At 39.8% G+C, this 18,859-nt stretch overlaps 2 protein-coding genes across 2 annotated transcripts in view; one reads left to right on the top strand and one right to left on the bottom strand.

Moving 5' to 3' along the window:
* The window catches only part of LOC141605971 (uncharacterized), a 168,395-nt gene that overhangs the window by 59,195 nt on the left and 90,341 nt on the right, over positions 1–18,859 (top strand). The window lies entirely within an intron of this gene.
* The window catches only part of LOC141609196 (GDSL esterase/lipase At5g45910-like), a 36,581-nt gene that overhangs the window by 6,669 nt on the left and 11,053 nt on the right, over positions 1–18,859 (bottom strand). Inside the window, exons 3-4 of the mRNA XM_074428354.1 lie at positions 4,081–4,247; positions 2,601–2,813 (exon numbers count right to left, since the gene is read on the bottom strand). Of these exons, the coding sequence (XP_074284455.1) occupies positions 2,601–2,813; positions 4,081–4,247 (380 nt within the window). The remainder of the gene's footprint in view (positions 1–2,600; positions 2,814–4,080; positions 4,248–18,859) is intronic.

Here is an 18,859-nt window from a genome sequence, read left to right on the forward strand (position 1 = left end):
ACAAATTTGTAACTGAATTTGAAATTATTATTAAAAATAAATGGAAGTAATTTTGCCAAAACTTAGATTAATTCCAATTTTTTCCCCTTTTCGGAAATCAAACATCACTGAAGGGTATTATTATTATTATTATTATTATTATTATTATTATTATTATTATTATTATTATTATTATTATTATTATTATTATTATTATTATTATTATTATTATTATTATTATTATTATTATTATTATTATTATTATTATTATTATTATTATTATTATTATTATTATTATTATTATTATTATTATTATTATTATTATTATTATTATTATTAGTACTACATCAGGAATACGTCACCTATTACTTGATATAACAGGTCAAAATTTAGGGGATTCTATTTTGAGAAGAGGGTATACAAAGTTGAGTTTATTTTAAGTTAAAACATAGTTCATATTATTTTGAGAAGATGGGTGATAGTATGGAGTATTCGTATGAATTAACCCTATTAAAAAAAGTATACTTAATGTACAAAAATTCAATGGTACACTAAAACATGCTCTAGATGCAGCAAAAGGAGAATTAGGTGCATGAAAATTGTTACATACATGAAAATGATTATTAGATGCATGAAAATTAATAAAGTGTATTTTGCCTTGATTACCGTCAATAGATTATAATTTTTTATTAAGAAATATGTTATATAGGATTAAAATACGTCCTTATTTTTAAAACTAAAATTTTGTAAGAGGGACTTCTGAATATTATCATTGAGTTAGTGGTTTTCACATGAACCCAATTAGCATCAATTTGCACACATAACTATACTTCTAAATTTCAGCATCTTAATTTACATTATGGTTATTCAATATTAGTGACTTTTTGTGAATAGCTCGTCTCAACCAAAAAATAAAATGGCGGTTGACGTATAGTGTACGCGATAACTCACTTGTTAAATGTTAAAGGTTCCTAATTTGAACTTAGAACCACGTAGTCATCAATCTCTAACTCCATATCAATTCTTATATATACTTTAATACGTTATTGGGTTGTCTCAATCTGTACATTGCAGTTGATAGATCCATTTTATATATAGTTTACTCCCTATTTTAGCTTGGTTTTATTTCACTATTGCGCTTCTATTTGTGTATTTGTGAGCTAATTCTGTGTTCTAGGTGTTTTTGCTCGTATTCATTACATTTTGTAGTAAATGAAGCCTTCTGTAGCTTTTTCCTGTCAAATTAGCAATCACCCAAGTTCACGAAGCTAAAGAGAGCAAGTCTTGACCATGCAAAGATGTTTCGAGAAGCGTAAGGGCATTTAGGAAAGAATTGGAAAATCCCGAGCATTAAACTAATTTCGGTTGATGCACAAATAAAGAAATAAAAATGAAGCCCAAGTAAAAGTCCAAATAATCAAGCGGACTTTCAAGCTTAGGATTCCAAATGATGCTCTAACTCGAGGAATTTAGGAGCATTAACACGTAACATTGGATGCCATTTATCATTTAAGCAAGAATTGAAGACAATTGACCGAGAACACCACGACCTCGATCGGGGTGGGGTGTCCCCGATCAGGGTCACCTCCCCATTGATTGTTTACGTTTTATCCTACATACACCCCTATATAAGGGGTGTTGATCCGGGACCTCAAACACACTTCTTACACACACATTTTTTTCATATGTTTTAGTCTTAATTTTCAGAATAAAATGTAGTTTAGATTTCCTTCAAGCAATTCCTTTATGTTATAAACAATTTCATTCACGCATTTCAAGTTGTATACAAGTTACATTTCAAGTTATTTCCATTTGTTATCTTGTTCTTCATTTCTAAGTTCTATTTCCATTGTCAAGGTAATTTCCTTTCTAGTATTACTTTTGTTATTCATTTGTCATTTCCATTACTAGTTAGTATGTTCATGTTAATCATTTCATATGTCATTGGTTTAATCTTTATTATGCAAGAGTAGTTCATTTGTCTAGGGAATAATAGGGAAGCCATGCATAAATAGTTTTTGCAATTGTTGAATTAGGATGCTATAGTAATCATATAATAGTTTCTATCACATGCTTGTATTAAATTGTTAGTCTTTGATTGTTGACCGCTATCTTAGATTAAATTTGTTAATTCACTTTTATAAGTCGAGAGGCACGAAAATGAATTAGACTAAGCATGTTTTAGTAGACCGACCTATCCATAGCGAGAGCTCTTTATGACCCGTTCTATGATTGACAATAAGGCCGAGAGGTGATTGTCATAAGACCTAAACAATTAACGATATTATCAACTCCTATGTTTAACTTGAGTATTTACAGAATTTGGATGTGTAACCCGACTTTCTTAGGCTCTTTCTTTATTATTGATTTCTTTCATTGCTTTATCATTGTTTTACAAACCCAAACAAACAATCAATCGATAACCGACCTTGATAGAATTCACTTCATAACAACTTGTTTAGCAACTCTCGTCTCTTTGTGGTCGACCCTTATTACTACATTCATTTGTTTCTAGGGTATTTATCTTTGTTAGGTGTGCGATAGATAGCCTATCAACATCAATGCCTTTCAAAACTCCCAAAAATAATTTCATGGTAAGAAAGTGTGCATAGGGAATTTACCGAGTGGGCATGAACAAATGGATGCAAGATGTGATTTAAACCAGTTAACTTGTACAGATAATGAATGATTGGTTACGGTCGGCACGATCCCTTTTGCTATTAAAGCTGATACATTAAGAGCAGTGGCACCAATCACAGCAAAATTCACTCCTTGCTTAAAGTTCCCACTTGTATTTAAATAAGGCTCAATAAATGGTAGCCTAAAGTACTCAGCTGCAATAAGAAAAAAATTAGGATTTAATCAACAATTCCCTACAATATTTAAATACTTCCTAAGATTTAGGATTTTTTTGCTAAATAATGAATTGTTTTTAGTAGAAGCAAGTTATAATTGGCAATGTTCATTAACAAATTTGACTAGAATATTCAGCTAGTACAAATTTTAAAAGAGTTTGGTTACCACAAGACACGAGTTATAAAGTAACAAATTGTTTCTCTCATTCGAAAAATATTGAATAAGAACCTAATAACTACTTATTTCCTCCGGGTCACTTGTTGACCTATTACATTTTAAAGAAAAAATGAAGTTAATTACATCAACTTTGATTACCGGAAAAGTAAGTTCTATGATTAGAAATATAACTCATAGGTAATTAAGTAAAACACAAAAGCAATTTAATTCAAAGTAAGAAAAAAGCTTTAATCGTTGTTCGAGTACTTAAGTTTTACTGAAATATTAGTAAAATAGTGTAGATATCATGCTAATACATGACTTATTAAGATAAGGATATTAGAGAAATTGACAATAAATTACGGGACTTTGATTCTATTTCGAATTTTATCATAAAATATACTATTAATAATATTAATATTAAGAGTTAGAAAGAGAAGTTCAACACACTCACTCTCTCTCTCTCTCTCTCCCATTTCTCTCTCTCTCTCTCTCTATATATATATATATATATATATACATATATATATATATATACATATATATATATATATACATATATATATATATATATATATATATATACATATATATCCTATTAATTGAGGCCCAATCCTTGCAATAGAAGTTGAGCATAAAGTTTTAGATTGACTTATTCTTTTAGTTATAGGGAGATAGGGATATTGTAAGGAAAACTCAAACATTTACTAATATTTCAATATGTATCATTTTGCATTATTTAAGTTAAGATTTTTAGAATACAACTAAAAATCAAATTCGGGGTTTTGAACTTGCATCTAGTGAATGGTTGAAAAATATTTTACCACTACAAAAAACACGCTTTTCTTATTATTACTTAAAAGTTATTGTATATGTTACTTTTTTCTTAAAAAGACGGGTTGGGTCGCGGCCTATATAGTTATCGGCTCGTCCCTCGGCCGCATATTGGATAACAACATATGGGGCTAAGCTAACACGTAAACTTATATCGATCTTCTCGATTTATATGTGACCCCCTTATTCAAATCCTGATATTTACTATAAAAAAACCAAGCATGTAAAAAGCTACCTCTAAAAAGGTTGTCGTACCTAGATAGTCGACGATAAGACGTCCATCTGAAGGACGACCGGTTGGTGTATGGAAGTAGGTTACTCCGTAGGGGGATTGGGCAAAACTTGTATATGGATTCTCCCACTTAAAATTGCCCACATCCGAAAGAGAGTCCCCAAATTGATAAATGCTATCAACCGAAAACCTATAATCCAAACAATTGTAAAAATGTCAAGATAAAAAATAAATTTTGACAGAAATTGATTTCTTATCAATTTTCTTAAAAAAGGGAAAAATCATGTACTACAAAACCCGAGTCAATGAGAAATCATTGTTTTTATTTATACATTATGACATCTATAAAGTACATTGCTATTTTATAGCAATTGTCGTCAAGTTTAATTTCATCATTTTATAGGGACAAATGATAAAGTAGGATATACTGATTGTATACAATAAAAATAGAAACATAATTACGAGTATCATGTTTATATACATGGATTATATATATTTGTTTGTAGAAAATTCGTTATAAAATTGAAGGATGATTTAATACTTTTGCGCCTCATATAAGAGATTATCATCATTTAGTGTAAGTATGTTAGAACCCTTCACAATATATGTAGGCATTGTAAAGTGATGACGATGAATCCCGAACTCTATCTAAAGAAACCTTTTATCAATGCCAGATCTATCAAGATCGTACAGTTTCAGACTCGAAGGATTTTGTGGGAATTTGGGTCTGCTAGTTTTAAAACAGATCTACACTTGGATCTAGTTACTCAAACCCCAATGTTAATCCATCAACCGGTTTTATAATAAAAATAAGAGAAAATTAACACTGACCGTCTAGTATTTACCGTATTTTATATTTTACCACCCCGTACTTTGTTTATTACTCTAACCACTTACATTCCGTTGTATATATCCCACCTCCCATCGTATTTCATTCTCGGTCATCATTTTACTTAATTCCTGACTCATGCAATAAAGAGACCATACTATGACCAAAGTAACCTTCTTATATCCCCCCAATTTCACCAAGTAAGTAACCACGACTACCTCACCATATCTCCAACCACCAGTCATGAGCCACCACTTATTTCCTATACTCATCCCTCTAACGACCTTGACGGCTCGACCACCTTTAATACCCCTGATTTTCCAGTTGTGCACTCGGCCAAGTACAGAAGAGTACTCGACCGAGTGGCACTCACTCGACCGAGTTGTGTGACCTAGTGCCTTTTGGGATTAAACCCAGATTTTTTTCTGTGTCACTTGGCCGAGTGGTTGGTGCACTCGACCGAGTATACAGGTGCTAGCCGAGTGTAATACTACGGATTTCTTAAGTCAAGTACTCGACCGAGTATTGCCTACTCGGCCGAGTAGTGTTGATTGTGTAGTCTGCTTGGCTACTGCCGAGGAATACTCGACCGAGTATGATGAATACTCGACTGAGTAGAGGATATTCGGCCGAGATTACTCTATACTCGACCGAGTATCCGGTCTGGCGAGTAATATTTCAGCGGTTTGATGCGGGAGTGTTTAAGGATTATTTATTCGATAAAACAGTTTCTAAACATCATTTGCAACCCTAATCATTCTTACGACACCCTAATCACTCCCAAACCAAATCTCTCCTCTGTGTGTGTGTGTGTGGACATCGTGATGATCGTATTCAGTCTTTCGTTCTTTCGCCGGTAAGTCTTAACTCTATGTTGTTAATGGTCAATTCTAGGGTTTGCTTTATTTATGAATTTGGGGGAAATGGGATTGTGCAATGTGTAATTGTGTTATGTGATTATTGTTTAGGCGAGGACTTCGTAGAGGAGCCATTCTAGTTGCCTGATTCTCTTCATTGCTATTGTTGCTAAAGTAGGATTTCCCTACTCAGTCTCTGTTGATTGATTTAAGATGCGTTTATGTTATAATTGTTGTTATCTGCTGATCATCGGAGTAATGGTGTTGTGATGACGGTTGTGGCGTAGTGACAGCTGTGATGCTGTGGTGATGTGATGTTGTGGTGTGGTGGTGATTGTGATTTTGACTGTGTTGGTTATGGTGGAGTCACTTGTGGGAGTGGCTTCACACCCTAGTTCGCCCTCCGTGGAACCCGTCACGAAAGGGGATGTGCACATTAAGGGACAGGGGTATCGCTCGTTGATGAGCGGGATTTAGGTGGGCATTGCCTGCGGTCCCCCACTGGCGGCGAGGGTTACCTATTGCGACGGGTAACCTGGCAGGGCTACACACTTCGGTGTGTAGTCCGTTGCTGTGTACGATTGGGAGATTGGTTGGGAGGATGATCAGCTGGTTACATTGTGTATATGTCTTATCTTGATTGAACAGTACTGACCCCGTTGTTGTTGTTTGTGGAATCTGCTGTGATCCATTCGGGGATGGTGAGCAGGCTTGACAGGTATTGCATTTGGTGAGCTTGGGCGGTCATGGGAGAGCCGTCACACCAAGTTGTAGTATCACAGTTACGAGTCTTAGTTTATGATTCATGTAGTTTTAACATTCAGATTTACTTTTGTTGGATTTTGGAGTATTGTAAACATTTACTTTTACAGTACTTTTAATAAATGTGTTTGGACAGACGCTTATGATATATACTAACCTCGGGCAAACGAGATGGTAATGTTCTTTCATGCTAGGGTGGTCCTAGTAAGGCACCTTGGTATGAGGGGGTGTTACAAAGTGGTATCTGAGCCGAAGATTCCGGCACCTAAAACAAATGAACCCAATGAACTTAGGGAGTCTAAATAAAATGAACCCGGGGAGAGTGGTTTGGAGCTACCGCAAAGACTCGGGAGACGTCCCAGAGTCGCAATATGGCCCTCACTAACGTGAGCCGGTCACTGGGGAATGTGTTGAGAGTTGTTTACTGCATGTGCATGTATGTTAAAGTCTAATGGTTGGAACATGTAGTGGTAGGTGAATGTGTACGTGAAATTGGTTAAAGTATATTGAGTATTGGAACGGAGTAAAAAGAATCTATATGTAAAATTTTGTGAAACAGTTTTAGCATGAAAGTGATTGGCATGTTACATGTTTATTATGTGGCATTTAAATTTCTATCGTTATATGTTTGATTGTTGGGATAAAAAGCATGATAGGAGATACTGTGTATTGTTTTTGACTCGTTATTGGCATGACTCGGCCGAGCAGGGCGGGTATTCGACCGAGTACAGGGTACTCGGCCGAGTAACCAGGCACTCGACCGAGTATTGTTGGGCAGTGAGTAACAATAGCTACTGGATGTGTTTACTCGACCGGGTACAGAGATGTACTCGACCGAGTGGGGCTTACTCGGTCGAGTGTGGTCTATACTCGACCGAGTATGATTCTTGTGAATTTGACGTTGGCTACTGGAGTGGATTACTCGACCGAGTATCAGTGATACTCGACCGAGTAGTCCTTACTCGATCGAGTATTGCTGGATACTCGGCCGAGTGCTTCTTTGGCAGAGGGTCATTACATTTTGAGCCGTAGGCTTTTGTGCTTACGTTTCCCTGTTTCATATCAGCTCAAAATGCCGCCTAAAAGAACTGCCGCGCAAATTGAAGCTTCTGAGATGACCATTGATGAGATTGCTCGTATGATTGAGCAACAAGAGGCTCTTCTTGAGGCTCTTAAGAATGTGGGGAAGAGGGCGGAGAAGCCCGTGGATACTACTCAGCTTAGCATCAACATCGCCCGCTTCAACCCACCTACCTATGAGGGCGTTGGGGAACCCAAGTTGCTTGAGAAGTGGCACCGTGAGATGGAAATTCTTATGGAGATGGTCAAGTGTCCGCAGGATATGATTGTTGAACAGGTAGTGTATTACCTGAGAGGTGAGGCCGCCGTGTGGTGGCAAAACGTCAAAGAGGATGCTAGAGCCTTTTACCAAGCTGAGGGTCTAGAGGCTATTCCCTGGTCGGGTCCGAAGAGTGCCATGAAGGAGCAGTTTGTGCTGGAGCATATCCGTCACAAGATGAGGTCAGAGTTCGATTCCTTCACCATGGCTGAGGATATGACAGTCACCGAGTACTATCACCGGTTCCTAGAGTTGTCTCGTTATGCTAAGGATATGCAGCTGGGGCAGAGGGGTTTGGCTCTTCGATTTGAGAGGGGTTTGTCCGCCAAGATCATGAACCGTCTACCAGCTGGAGTTGTCATTGATCTTAAGGATGTGTACCTGAGAGTTGGTCAAGCTGAGAGAATGGTAGATCTCTCAAAAGAGGTTACAGAGAGAAATGCTGCGGAGAAAAGGAAGGCTGATAGTAGAAACAACAATCAGTCGGGTAACAAGAGGGGCAACTTCAACCATGCTAAGGCTTTTTCCGGTGGAGCTGGTTTCTCTGGGGGGTTCTCGTGGATGGGGAAGAGGTGGTGGCCGGAGTACAAGCGATAACTCCAACCTTACATGCTTTAACTGTGGTGGCGTAGGCCACATGAGGCGAGAGTGCACCAGTGCCAAGACTGGAGTAGGTTCGAGAGCTTATCAGGGGAACTTCTCTCAGGGGCCGAGTCAGAGTTTTGCTAGCAACCGGCCGGGTGGATCATGGGGCAGCCGGGGTGGTCATAGCAACAACGGCGGTTATAACCGCAACAGTGGTGGATCTTATCAGCGACAGAATAATAGTGTCACCCAGGATTCGGCAGCTAAGCCAAGTACCTCCAATGCTTCGGTTCAAGGAGGAGGGCAGAAGAGCAGTGGAAAGCTATTGATGATGGATAAGCAGGAAGCTCAGAATGATGCACATGTAGTTACCGGTACCTATCTTGTTCATAATGTACCGTCTTTTGTTTTGTTTGACTCGGGGGAAACACATTCTTTTGTGTCTAAGAGTCATGCTTTGTCTATGGGCTTGGGGGAGTTTGAGATTGTAAAGGATGATGTGTTCATACCTTCTGGGGAGTCTGTGTCATGTGTCAAGTTGTATAGGGGAGTGTCTATGTTGGTTGGACGGGTAGAGTTACCGGTAGACCTGTTAGAGTTTCCTATGGATGGGTTTGAGGTGATTGTCGGGATGGATTGGCTGGGTAAGTATGATGCCAAGATAGATTGTCGGCAAAAGAAAGTGTCTTTAAAGGGTCCTAAGGGTAAAAGGGTGTCTTATAAAGGGTTTGTTGTTAGACCTAAGTGTAAGTTCATAGCTGTGATGACTTTAAATTCATGTTTTGAGGAAGAAGTGCCCCTTGATTCTCTGTCACGTGAGAGATGGCCGAGTAGAGTCACAGGCAGCTGCTGAGATACCAGTAGTAGGAGAGTTTGATTATGTCTTTCCTGAGGATATATTGGGGTTACCGCGAAAGAGGGATGTTGATTTCAGCGTGGAGCTCAAACCAGGAACATGTCCTATTTCCAAAGCACCATACCGTAAGGCGCCTAAAGAATTAGCTGAGCTGAAGAAACAGTTATATGAGTTGTTAGACAAGGGTTATATCCGGCCAAGTGTGTCACCTTGGGGAGCTCCAGTTTTGTTTGTAAAGAAGAACGATTGGAGTATGAGGCTGTGCATCGACTACAGAGAGTTAAACCATGTCACGGTGAAGAACAAGTAACCTTTGCCTAGGATTGATGATTTTTTTGATCAGCTGAGTGGAGCTTGTGTGTTTTCTAAGATCGATCCGAGGTCAGGTTATCACCAATTAAGGATAGCAGATGAAGATATTCCAAAGACAGCTTCCGGTCCCGTTATGGCCATTATGAGTATGTACTAATGCCTTTTGGTTTGACCAATGCACCAGCAGCTTTCATGGATTTGATGAACCGGATCTTTACACCGTTCTTGGATAGGTTTGTGGTTGTTTTCATCGACGACATCTTAGTCTACTCCAAGACTAAGGAAGCGCATGAGGAGCATTTGAGGATGGTTTTGCAAACTCTAAGAGAGAATCAACTTTACGCTAAGATATCTAAGTGCAAGTTCTGGTTAGAGGAAGTGGCTTTTCTGGGTCATGTTATATCTAAGAAGGGAGTGTCCGTGGATCCTAGAAAGATCGAGGTCGTGACCAAGTGGGAATCACCGAAGAGTGTTGCTGAGATTCGGAGTTTCTTGGGCCTTGCCGGCTACTACAGGAGGTTTGTGAAAGACTTTTCTACCATAGCACGGCCTATGACAGCTTTGATGAGGAAAGAGACAAGATTCGTTTGGGATGAGAGTTGTGAGACGGCGTTCCAGACCTTAAAGGAACGTTTGACCACAGCTCCTATTCTAGCTTTGCCAGAGGGATGTGAGAAATTTGAGGTATATACCGATGCTTCAAAGAATGATTTGGGTTGTGTGTTAATGCAAGAAGGGAAGGTTATAGCTTATGCTTCAAGGCAGCTGAAACCATACGAAGAGAACTACCCTACGCATGATCTAGAACTGAGTGCAGTTGTTTTTGCTCTTAAGATTTTGAGGCACTACCTTTATGGGGCAACCTTCAAGGTGTTTTCAGATCATAAGAGTCTGAAATATATCTACACTCAGAAGGAACTTAATATGCGGCAGAGGCGATGGATGGAGTTGATCGGAGATTACGATATGGATATCATCTATCATGAGGGTAAGGCTAATGTTGTTGCAGATGCTCTGAGTAGGAAGAGCGTTCATTCGCTATGTACGGCTATTTCTTTGCTGAAGTTGAGGGATGAGATGTCCAGAATGGGGATCTGCATGATAAATAAAGGGGACACCATCGAGGATTTGACGATCGAGCCATATTTGTATGAGAATATCAAGAGTAAGCAAGAGTTTGATTCTAAGATCCAGGAGTGGAAGTCAAGGGTGGAGAGCGGCACAGTTTCCAGGTTTTCTATCCACACAGATGAGAGTTTTCATTTTAATGGGAGATGGTGTGTTCCTGAGAACGCAGAGTTGCGGAGAGTGATCCTGACGGAGGCTCATTGCACTCCTTATTCGGTTCACCCAGGTGGTGACAAGCTTTACAAAGACCTTAAGAAGACTTTCTGGTGGCCAAACATGAAGAGAGATGTAGCTGAGTTCGTGGCTAAGTGTTTGACCTGTCAGAGGGTCAAGGGTGAGCAGCGGAGACCACAGGGTAAGATTTAGTCTTTGGAGGTACCTGAGTGGAAGTGGGAGTCGACCTCTATGGATTTTGTTGTGGGGTTACCTAGGTCACAGCAAGGTAATAACATGATCTGGGTGATTGTTGATCGGTTAACGAAGTCAGCACATTTTGTTCCTATGAAAGACACCTGGTCTAAGATGCAACTGGCCTTGGATTATAGGAGACATGTGGTCCGATTACATGGTATACCTAAGGATATAGTGTTTGATCGTGATGCGAGGTTTATATCCAAGTTTTGGCAAGAACTGCAAGAGTTGATGGGTACTACCTTGAAGATGAGCACAGCTTTTCATCCTGCAACTGATGGTCAGACGAAGAGGACTATCAAGACCTTAGAGGACATGTTGAGAGCATGTTTTATGGAGTTTGGGGGCATCTGGGAGGACAGGTTGGATCTGATCGAGTTTTCATACAACAACAGTTATCATACGAGTATCGGGATGGCACCTTTTGAGGCTTTGTATGGTCGGAAGTGCTGTAGCTCAGTTTGTTGGGATGACAGTTCTGAGGTAGTGGTTTTAGGACCACAGCTGGTACAGGATATGGTTGAGCAAGTGCAGGTGATTCGGCAAAAGATGAGAGCAGCTCAAGATCGTCATAAAAGTTATGCTGACTTGCACCGCAGAGACATAGAGTTCGCAGTAGGTGACAAGGTCCTTTTGAAAGTGTCACCTATGTGAGGTGTGATGAGATTTGGGAAGAAGGGAAAGCTGAGTCAGAAGTTTATAGGTCCTTATGAGATTTTGGACCGCATAGGCGAGGTAGCCTACAGATTAGCTTTGCCACCGGCTTTGGTTAGAGTCCACAATGTGTTTCATGTTTCACAGCTTCGGAAGTATGTGAGTGACCCCTCACATGTGCTTGAGGTCGAGAACATCAATCTTGATGAGTCATTGTCGTATGCCGAGGTTCCTAAGGAGATCCTAGATCGCAAAGTACGCAAGACAAGGAATGGTGAGACCGTTTTACTCAAGGTACTTTGGTCTAATCACAATGTGGAAGAGGCCACATGGGAACCAGAGGAGGCTATGCGAGAGCGTTTTCCTAACCTTTTCGATCAGGTATATTGTCTTTTTAGGGGGGTAGGAGATGGTCGCATGCGTGTTTTTGTCTGTTTTTGTCTTAGTTGAGCCGGGTTAATCGAGTTGTGACGTTTTAAGCTTGTATAATGTTGATATATGTGAGTCGGGATGTCGTTTGTTTGTGTTTGTTTTGGGTAGAGTATGAACTTCGGGGACGAAGTTCTTTTTAAGGGGGGAAGATTGTAATACTACGGATTTCTTAAGTCAAGTACTCGACCGAGTAGTGTTGATTGTGTAGTCTGCTTGGCTACTGCCGAGGAATACTCGGCCGAGTATGATGAATACTCGACCTAGTAGAGGATACGCGGCCGAGTATACTCTATACTCGACCGAGTATCCGGTCTGGCGAGTAATATTTCAGCGGTTTGATGCGGGAGTGTTTAAGGATTATTTATTCGATAAAACAGTTTCTAAACATCATTTGCAACCCTAATAATTCTTACTAAACCCTAATCATTCCCAAATATCTCCTCTGTGTGTGTGGACATCGTGGTGATCGCATTCAGTCTTTCGTTCTTTCGCCGGTAAGTCTTAACTCTATGTTGTTAATGGTCAGTTCTAGGGTTTGCTTTATTTATGAATTTGGGGGAAATGGGATTGTGCAATGTGTAATTGTGTTATGTCATTATTGTTTAGGCGGAACTCCGCCTGTGAGTGTTTTCAGGCATTCACTGCCGGTCCCAAGCCCGGATAAAGGAGGAGGGTTGCGTTAGGTCTGTGGTAGCCAGCATAAAAACTTAGTCACATTTTATGGACATGAATCGTAATTTGAACATCGTTGGGGCGTCTCCTCAGAAGCGACGCGCTGCACTTCTTAGACCCGGGTGTAGTGAAAAATATGTGAGGGTTGCTAGGTCGTCGCCCGGAAGCGGCGCGCCATCTTTACATCTGGAGATGGTGTCAAATAGGCAAGGGTGCGCTACATCTTCTAGACCCGGGTGTAGTGAAAAATATACAAGGATTGTTAGGTCGTCGCCCAAAAGCGGCGCGCCACCTCGAAGTATGAGTGTGGTGTCAAATAGGTTTGGATCTAGGAAGCATGGTCAAAAGCGGGTAAAGAAATCAGGACATGACTTTAGGAAGGGTAGTAGGTTACATTTTGGTACTTGGAATGTTGGCTCTTTGACAGGGAGATTAGCTGAGGCAGGGAGGGTTATGAAAAGGAGGAGAGTGCATATAATGTGTCTACAAGAGACAAAGTAGGTCGGAGATAAAGCAAGGGTGATAGCGCCTTGGGGTTATAAGCTTTGGTACACGGGTAAAGACAAAAGTCGTAATGGAGTGAGTATTGTCATTGATAAAGATTACATCGATGATGTGATAGAAGTATCGAGAAAGAGTGATAGGATTATGAGCATTAAGCTTGTAGTCGGGGATGAGGTGGTGACTGTTATAAGTGCTTACGCACCTTAAGTAGGTTTGGATGCTTCTTTTCGACGAGCCTTCTGGGAAGATTTCGAAGAGGTTGTAGAACGAGTCCCTATTGGATAGAAATTGATCATTGGTGGTGACCTCAATGGGCATGTGGGTACTAGTCGAGTTGGCTTCGAGAACATTCATGGGGGTTTTGGGTTCGGGGAGAGAAATGAAGTAGGAAGTGACATATTAGATTTTGCTTTGGCATATGACTTGGGTGTAATGAACACTTGGTTCGAGAAAAGACATTCTCATTTGGTGACTTATAGAAGTGGAGGAAATGCTAGTCAAATTGACTTTATTTTGGAAGGAATGTGTGGAGGAAAGAGTACACCGATTGCAAGGTCATACCCGGGGAAAGTGCCGCAACACAAACATAGACTAGTGGTGCTTGATTTTCGGGATAAGAGAGACTTGAAGAAGAGAAAGATAATCAGTGAGGCACGGATCAAGTGGTGGAAGCTACAAGGGGGAAGCCAACAAGCGTTTTTGGATAAGGTTGGAAGTAGCGATATTTGGTCGGATTGCGAGGAGAAAGATATTGATGCAACGTGGGATAAATTGGAGCATGTTGTAAAGGATTTGGCAAGGGAGGTGTTAGGGGAATCTAAAGGGAATAGACCATCAAGTAAGGACACATCTTGGTGGAACGATATGATGAGACAAGCGATAAAGACTAAACGTGAATCCTATAAGGTTTTAGGGAAATGCATGAGTGATGAGAACTTTGAAAAGTACAAGGAGGCTAGACGAGCTGCTAAAAAGGCCGTACGAGATGCGAGGGCAAAGGTTAACCAAAAAGTGTATGCCAGGTTGGACACGAGAGAAGGAGAGAAGGATATCTGTAAACTGGCTCGCATAAGAGACCGAAAGACGAGAGATATTGGGAGAGTGAGGTATGTGAAAGATATGGAGGACAAGGTTCTGGTACAGGATAACGAAATAAAGGCTGGATGAAGTTCTTAGTTTGATACTTTATTCAATGGACATCAGGAGCAAGGTTGTGGGGATGTAGAGGTAACACCAAGCATGGTTAATCGGGAATTTGTGCGTATAATACAAAAGAGTGAAGTTAGAAAGGCGTTAAGGAAGATGGGGTGAAAGAAAGCAGAGGGACCGGATGGTATATCCATAGAAGTTTGGAGGTGCTTCGGGGAGAAAGGGATCGAATGGGTAACCATACTCTTCAACAAGATTTGGAGGAGCAACAAGATGCCATCGGCTTGGAGGAGAAGCACTCTTGTCCCTTTGTACAAGAACAAAGGTGATGTTCAAGAGTGTTCTAATTATCGAGAAATTAAACTTATGAGTCATACGATGAAGTTATGGGAGCGGGTAATCGAGCAAAGGCGTAGGAGATGTGTAGACATCTCGGATAACCAATTTGGATTTATGCCAAGGAGATCGACTATGGATGCGATTTTTATCATAAGACTGTTGATGGAACACCATCGGGACAAGAAGAAGGACTTGTATATGGTTTTTATTGACTTGGAAAAGGCATATGATAGGGTACCAAGAGAAGTACTTTGGTGGGCTTTGGCGAGAAATGGTGTGTCGCGAAAATATATTGACCTCATAAAGGACATGTATGAGGGGGTTAGTGCAAGTGTTCGCACTAATGTTGGGAGAACGGAAGAATTTCCCATTACCATCGGGGTGCATCAAGGTTCCGCACTTAGTCCTTTTCTCTTTGCTATAGTTATGGATGAGTTGACAAGGGATATTCAGGACGACATCCCTTGGTGTATGATGTTTGCTGATGATATTGTGTTGATTGATGAGACAAAAGAGGGGGTGGAGAGAAAGTTGGAATTGTGGAGGCAAACTTTAGAGACTCGTGGGTTTAGGCTGAGCAGGAGTAAGACTGAGTATTTGAGGTGTCAGTTCACTAAGGTGGCGGGGTTGAGATCGACAGAGGCGGAGAGTATTATTTTCGATGGGAATGTTGTTGAGGGATCTGATTTCTTCAGATATCTAGGATCTATTATTCAAAAAGATGGGGAGTTAGATGGAGATGTGACTCACAGAATTAAAGCGGGATGGTTGAAATGGAAGAGTGCTTCAGGGTTTCTATGCGATAAAGATATGCCCCAAAAATTAAAGGAAAATTTTTATCGCATGACAATTAGGCCTACCTTACTTTACGGTTCCGAGTGTTGGGCCGTGAAACATTGTCACATTCAAAAGATGAGTGTGGCGGAGATGCGCATGTTGAGGTGGATGTACGGACATACAAGGAAAGATCGATTAAGGAATGAGGTGATTAGGGAAAAGGTAAAAGTGGCGCCAATAGTGGACAAGATGATGGAAAACCGACTAAGATGGTTTGGCCATGTGAGAAGGAGACCTATGGACGCACCAGTTAGGAGGCTGGAGACTTGGAGAACAGAAAAAGTCCCTAGAGGTAGAGGAAGACCGAGACAGACATGGTTGAGAGTGATAGAGCACGATATGAGATTTTTGGGGCTTGAGGAGAGTATGGTGACAGAGAGGGCACAATGGAGGGAAAAGATACATGTGCATTTTTAGTATTTGATTTTTTTTTTTGACATATTTAGTGTTTTTTATTTATTTAATTTAAAGAAATTAAATTATTTATTCTTCTCTCCTTTATTACACTTTTTTACCAACCACTTTCTTATAGATTTTACTTGGTTCATTTCGGATCCTTAATTCTATTTCGGTTTTTAAAAATCGTTTTAATCTTTTCTCTCGATTTAAATTTTAAGTTTTTATAAAAGAAATCCGGAATTCGATTTTAAAGCCCCCAAGTTTACCTTGACTTTCCATTACATTTTCGTTCTTCTTTTTTGTTTTTCATTTTCCCTTTTTTTATTCGCATTTTGAGGCGTGCTTCACCCATGGACGGTTCGAAAGGATGATTCATGTCAGCCGACCCCAATTCATTTTGGGATTAAGGCTCTGATGTTGTTGTTGTTGTTGTTGTTGTTGTTGTTGTTGTTGTTGTTGTTGTTGTTGTTGTTGTTGTTGTTGTTGTTGTTGTTGTTGTTGTTGTTGTTGTTGTTGTTGTTGTTGTTGTTGTTGTTGTTGTTGTTGTTGTTGTTGTTGTTGTTGTTGTTGTTGTTGTTGTTGTTGTTGTTGTTGATTATTGTTTAGGCGGGGACTTCGTAGAGGAGCCATTCTAGTTGTCTGATTCTCTTCATTGCTGTTGTTGCTAAAGTAGGGTTTCCCTACTCAGTCTCTATTGATTGATTTAAGATGCGTTTATGTTATAATTGTTGTTATCTGTTGATCATCGGAGTAATGGTGTTGTGATGACGGTTGTGGCGTTATGACAGCTGTGATGCTGTGGTGATGTGATGTTGTGGTCTGGTGGTGATTGTGATTTTGACTGTGTTGGTTGTGGTAGAGTCACTTGAGGGAGTGGCTTCACACCCTAGTTCGCCCTTCGTGGAACCCGTCACGGGAGGGGATGTGCACATTAAGGGACAGGGATATCGCTCGTTGATGAGCGGGATTTAGGTGGGGATTGGCTGCGGTCCCCCACTGGAGGCGAGCGTTACCTGTTGCGATGGGTAACCTGGCAGGGCTACACACTTCGGTGTGTAGTTGGTTACTGTGTACGATTGGCAGGTTGGTTGGGAGGATGATCAGCTATTTACATTGTGTATATGTCTTATCTTGATTGAACAGTACTGACCTCGTTGTTGTTGTTTGTGGAATCTGCTGTGATCCATTCGGGGATGGTTAGCAGGCTTGATAGGTATTGCATTTGGTGAGCTTGGGCGGTCATGGGAGAGTCATCACACCAAGTTGTAGTATCACATTTACGAGTCTTAGTTTATGATTCATGTAGTTTTAACATTCAGATTTACTTTTGTTGGATTTTGGAGTATTGTAAACATTTACTTTTACAGTACTTTTAATAAATGTGTTTGGACAGACGCTTATGATATATACTAACCTCGGGCAACCGAGATGGTAACGTTCTTTCATGCTAGGGTGGTCCTAGTAAGGCACCTTGGTATGAGGGGGTGTTACACCGAGATTCCGTGAGTTGGGCTCCGTGTTTTGGGTCTTGCTATATAAACACCTTACTCAGCTTTCTTCTTCACTTTACAAACCCTAAACACTCCCAACTCCCTCTCAACCACCCAAAACCTCTCTAAAACATCCTTAAAAACCTTATCCTTATAGATCTATCTTATCTTGATGATTTGCGCACCAAGCTCCACACTTTCTTATTCTTTGCTTTTTTTAAGTTATTGTTCATTCTTTTTCTCCTCTTATTCTTAGTAGTAACCCTAGAATTTGGGGGTTTTGTCTTATGGGTATTTAATTAGAGTGTTGGGTAATAATATAGTTTAATTAAGGGATTATGAGTATTCTTATTGCTATAGAGCATATTTGTGATGGTACTTCCTTAATTAATTGTAGGAGGAGACTTCATAAAAGAGCCCTTCTAGTGTGTGTGCTTATTGTGGAAGATTTTCTAAAAGGTAGAGTTTCCTTACTCAGTCTTGGTAATATGATTGTTTGCATTTGTGTTAATTGCCATGGATTTCTTAGTAAATGTCATAATTACATTATAACATGATTTATTGAGAAATTAATAGGTGTTGGTTGCATATTATTATTGAAAATTCATTATATCATGATAATGGGTAAATGGTACTCCCTCCTATTCACTATTTTCTTCTCTATTTTCTTAAACGGATTATTCAGGTTTTCTTCCCTTTCTTATTTTGGAATCTTTTACTCTAATTTTATTCATCTCTCTCTCTCTCTCTCTCTCTCTCTCTCTCTCTCTCTCTCTCTCTCTCTCTCTCTCTCTCTCTCTCTCTCTCTCTCTCTCTCTCCTATTATCAAACCTCACCCAACTTTTACTATTATTTTATTCATTCCTCTTTCTTATCACCAAACCCCACCTAACTCGCAATTCCTTATTTAATTCCTAATTATTCATTCCTCTCTCCAATTCACAAACCCCACCATCTTCCTTTATTTATTCTTTAATCATTTCCTAAAATCTTGTGCCTACATCAAAGGGAAAGAAAACCCTGAATAGGAGGGAGTATTAGTTTCACATTGTCGTTGAAATTGCATTATAACATGAAATTGAGAATGAGTGACTAAGAAATTGGAATACTTGTGGGTACATGCACTCATGTCATATTGTGGTTCATGTTAATGTGAAATGGATTTATTTGATATATATTGTGTGGTACTTTGGTTACTTGTAGATGTTGGAGTATGTTGGTGGGATGTTGGTGGAGGATTGTTGGTG

The sequence above is a fragment of the Silene latifolia genome, chromosome 10 (assembly GCF_048544455.1).
Source record: "Silene latifolia isolate original U9 population chromosome 10, ASM4854445v1, whole genome shotgun sequence".
NCBI classification, from domain to species: Eukaryota; Viridiplantae; Streptophyta; class Magnoliopsida; order Caryophyllales; family Caryophyllaceae; genus Silene; species Silene latifolia.